The sequence below is a fragment of the Hipposideros armiger genome, unplaced genomic scaffold, assembly GCF_001890085.2.
Source record: "Hipposideros armiger isolate ML-2016 unplaced genomic scaffold, ASM189008v1 scaffold_211, whole genome shotgun sequence".
Taxonomy (NCBI): domain Eukaryota; kingdom Metazoa; phylum Chordata; class Mammalia; order Chiroptera; family Hipposideridae; genus Hipposideros; species Hipposideros armiger.
The window spans coordinates 291094-294077 of NW_017731561.1; the positions used below are offsets into that span (position 1 = coordinate 291094).

Here is a 2984-nt window from a genome sequence, read left to right on the forward strand (position 1 = left end):
CCTCTCTCTCACCCACTGTTCTCTGTCTGAGTAAACGGCTTACTACCTCTCCAATTGCCAAGAAACATGAGTCGTCCTTGACCCTGACCCTTCCTCATTTCCTAGCCCAACCCCTTACCAACCCCAGTCAATCCTAAACACATATATGTCTTATCTCTTTATTTGTCTCCCTCTGCCCCCATTCCAGTTCAAGCTGCCATCATTCCTCACCTGGATAACTGCAATAGTGTATCACCTGGCTTCTCACATCAAGTATGGTCTCTTTCTTGTCAGTCCTCACAAGGTAACCAGAGTGATCATGTTTAAATGAAAATCAACTCAAATCACTCCCCTGCTGACAACCTTTCAATCACTTTGCATTTTGGAAGAAGTTAAGTATCATTTAAATGGTCTATAAGGGCAAAGAGGGTGGACAGGTCTATCAGATATTTAGACATGTCACAAACCACAGAAATAAAACTATATGGTATTGACACAAGAACAAATAAACAATAGAACAGACTAGAAGGCCGTGAGACAGATTCATGTGTATTTTCAAATGAATAAATGATAAAGGTGGCACATATCAGTGGAGGAAATAACAGTCCTTGGGTAGACGATATTGAGGAAAATGGCTTCCATTTGGATTCCCACCTAAAGTATATACAACAGTGGATTCCAGGGGCAATAAAGACTTAGTATGAGAAGTAAAATTCAAATGTCATCAGACAAGAATATAAAGAATGAACTAAGGCAGGAAAGGATTTCTTGATGAACCCCCAAGAAGCCATCTATAAGGAGAAACAAATGAGTTTTCTTACACAAAAATCAAACTTTCCCATTTATCAGAGGGCAGTGTGGGCAGTATTAACAAAGCTGATGGCAAGACTGAAGGGACGCATTTCCCTCTCCCTCGATCATCAAGCTGCAACCATATTGGCCTTACTCTCTGTCTCTGTCCCTTAAATATATCTCTCTCCCTTCTGCCTTAGAACCAGTACAATCCGTCACTCCATCAGAAAAGGTCTTTCTCCTCTGGCTTAGCTAATTCCCACTCACTCTTGTGATCTCAGCCAAAATGTCTCTCCCGTAGAAAGGCCTCCCTTGACTGTACAGATTAGGGGAGGTTTACCTGCATGTGCTCTCATTTCACCTCCTACTTTGCATGCATTGTATTTAGCGTCCACCTTCCAGACTAGGTTTGTAAGCTCCAGGAGAGAAGAGGCCACCTGCTCAGGACTTGGCACAGTGCTTCCTGCCCAGTTGGTACCTTTAAGATGTTAATGGAATGAACTGATAAGGGGCCATTGAAAGAGGACGTATTCCATACCACAGGCCAAATGGGTGCTACAAGCCCACGGAAGATTCCAGGAGTAATTTGGGTAATGATGGGCACCCCAGTTTCTCCCTGGCATCTAGGGATTTAACATCCCAACTCTCATTTGTATCACCTACCCTTCCTTGTACTCCATTAGGTGATAAGCTAGTATTTGTTGATTACATATCTGTGCAGCCGCGTCCACACCACACTCAGTTTTTTATGTTTAGGTGATCACATCCACCACCCTTAATCATTTGCCTTTTGAAAGATCTCTTTGACAGTGGATGTCAACCTTCATTTAATTACTTCTTGTCTTGACAGCCCTCTCTGTTGACTCTTAATTTGATCTGGGCATTCAGTTATTCAGCAAATATTTATTGAAAGCCTAGTGGGTGCCAAAAATGTGCCAGGCAATAGAAAAGCTGGCAGTCCCCTTCCAGTGTTGACATGCTAACATGACAACTCTAAAGAATCATTAAACAGAACAGCTCAACTTAGTTAAATATTGAGAGGGACCAAACTGCACCCAAATTTGGGCACAGCACAGAGAGTAGTTGAACAGGAATGCTACAATGGAAAAACTGGACCCGTTCCCAGCTGATTTTGAGCAAGCGCTTCATAGTGTAGCTTCATTATTCATGGCTGCAAAAGTTTTTCAAAACATAAAGAGATTCCAAAGCAAAATGGAAATAATACTGTAGTATTGTTTTTAAATACCGGTCATGCTTTTAAAAGGGTCAACTCAAAGACAACTAAAGCATCTTATTCAAAATAATAATAATATACATATTTGAAGCTTCCAGAAGACAGATTTACAAACTACCCTTCAAAAAGATTTTAATGACAAACCTAAGCTTGTGTCAGTTTTTTTTTTCTAGTGATATTAAGAGTTTGTATTATTTAGTGGACAATGATCACATAATGTATTGGCTGGTAATGCCCATGATGTATTAAGCTTCCTGCCTATTCAGAGATGGGTGTCTTTCTGAGGTTCTTCCTGGGGTCCTAGATCTTAGAATTTGGCGACCTAATATATCTTTCTAAAAAACTTTTTTTTAAATTTTAGAATAGGTTTATATATACAGAAAAGTCATAAAAATAGTGCACAGTGTTTTTACACACCTCACACCCAACCTCCCCATTACTAGTATCTAACAGTATGGAGCCATACTTTTTTTTGTCACAATTAGTGAACCAATATTGCTATATTACTAACTAAAGTCTACCCTTCATTCACATTTCCTTAGTATTTGCCTAATGTCCTTTTTATGTCCAAGGATCTCATCCAGGACACTATATAGTTGTCATGTTTCTTTAGATTCTTCTTGATTTGACAGTTTCTCAGACTTTTCTTGGTTTTGATGACCTTACCAACTTTGAGGAGTACTGGTCAGGTATTTTGCAAACTGACCCACAGTTGAGACCTGTGTGATGTTTGTCTCATGATTCAATGGGGGCGATGAGTTTTACCACAGAGGTAAAGTGTCATTTTCTACACATACGAGGTCTGACAACTACGTTTGCAAATTCTTTCTAGAAAAAGTGCTACAAACCTCATTGCTGAATATCACTATGGTCGCCTTCGAAGTACTCCCCTTGGGAAGCTATATACCAATGCCAGTGCCTAGTTCACCCTTCAAAGCAATTTTGGAACTCTTTTTCTGGAATGGCCTTCAGAGCTGTC

The 2984-nt window shown here is 40.0% G+C and overlaps 1 protein-coding gene across 4 annotated transcripts in view; it reads left to right on the forward strand.

Moving 5' to 3' along the window:
• SGCD (sarcoglycan delta) overlaps nucleotides 1–2984 on the forward strand; it is a 405963-nt gene that overhangs the window by 238511 nt on the left and 164468 nt on the right. For 2 of the 4 annotated variants that reach the window (XM_019654006.1, XM_019654005.1), the window contains one exon: nucleotides 188–283. The exons of the other annotated variants lie outside the window; for them this stretch is intronic. In XM_019654006.1, the coding sequence (XP_019509551.1) occupies nucleotides 188–283 (96 nt within the window). The remainder of the gene's footprint in view (nucleotides 1–187; nucleotides 284–2984) is intronic. 4 annotated transcript variants of the gene reach the window in all.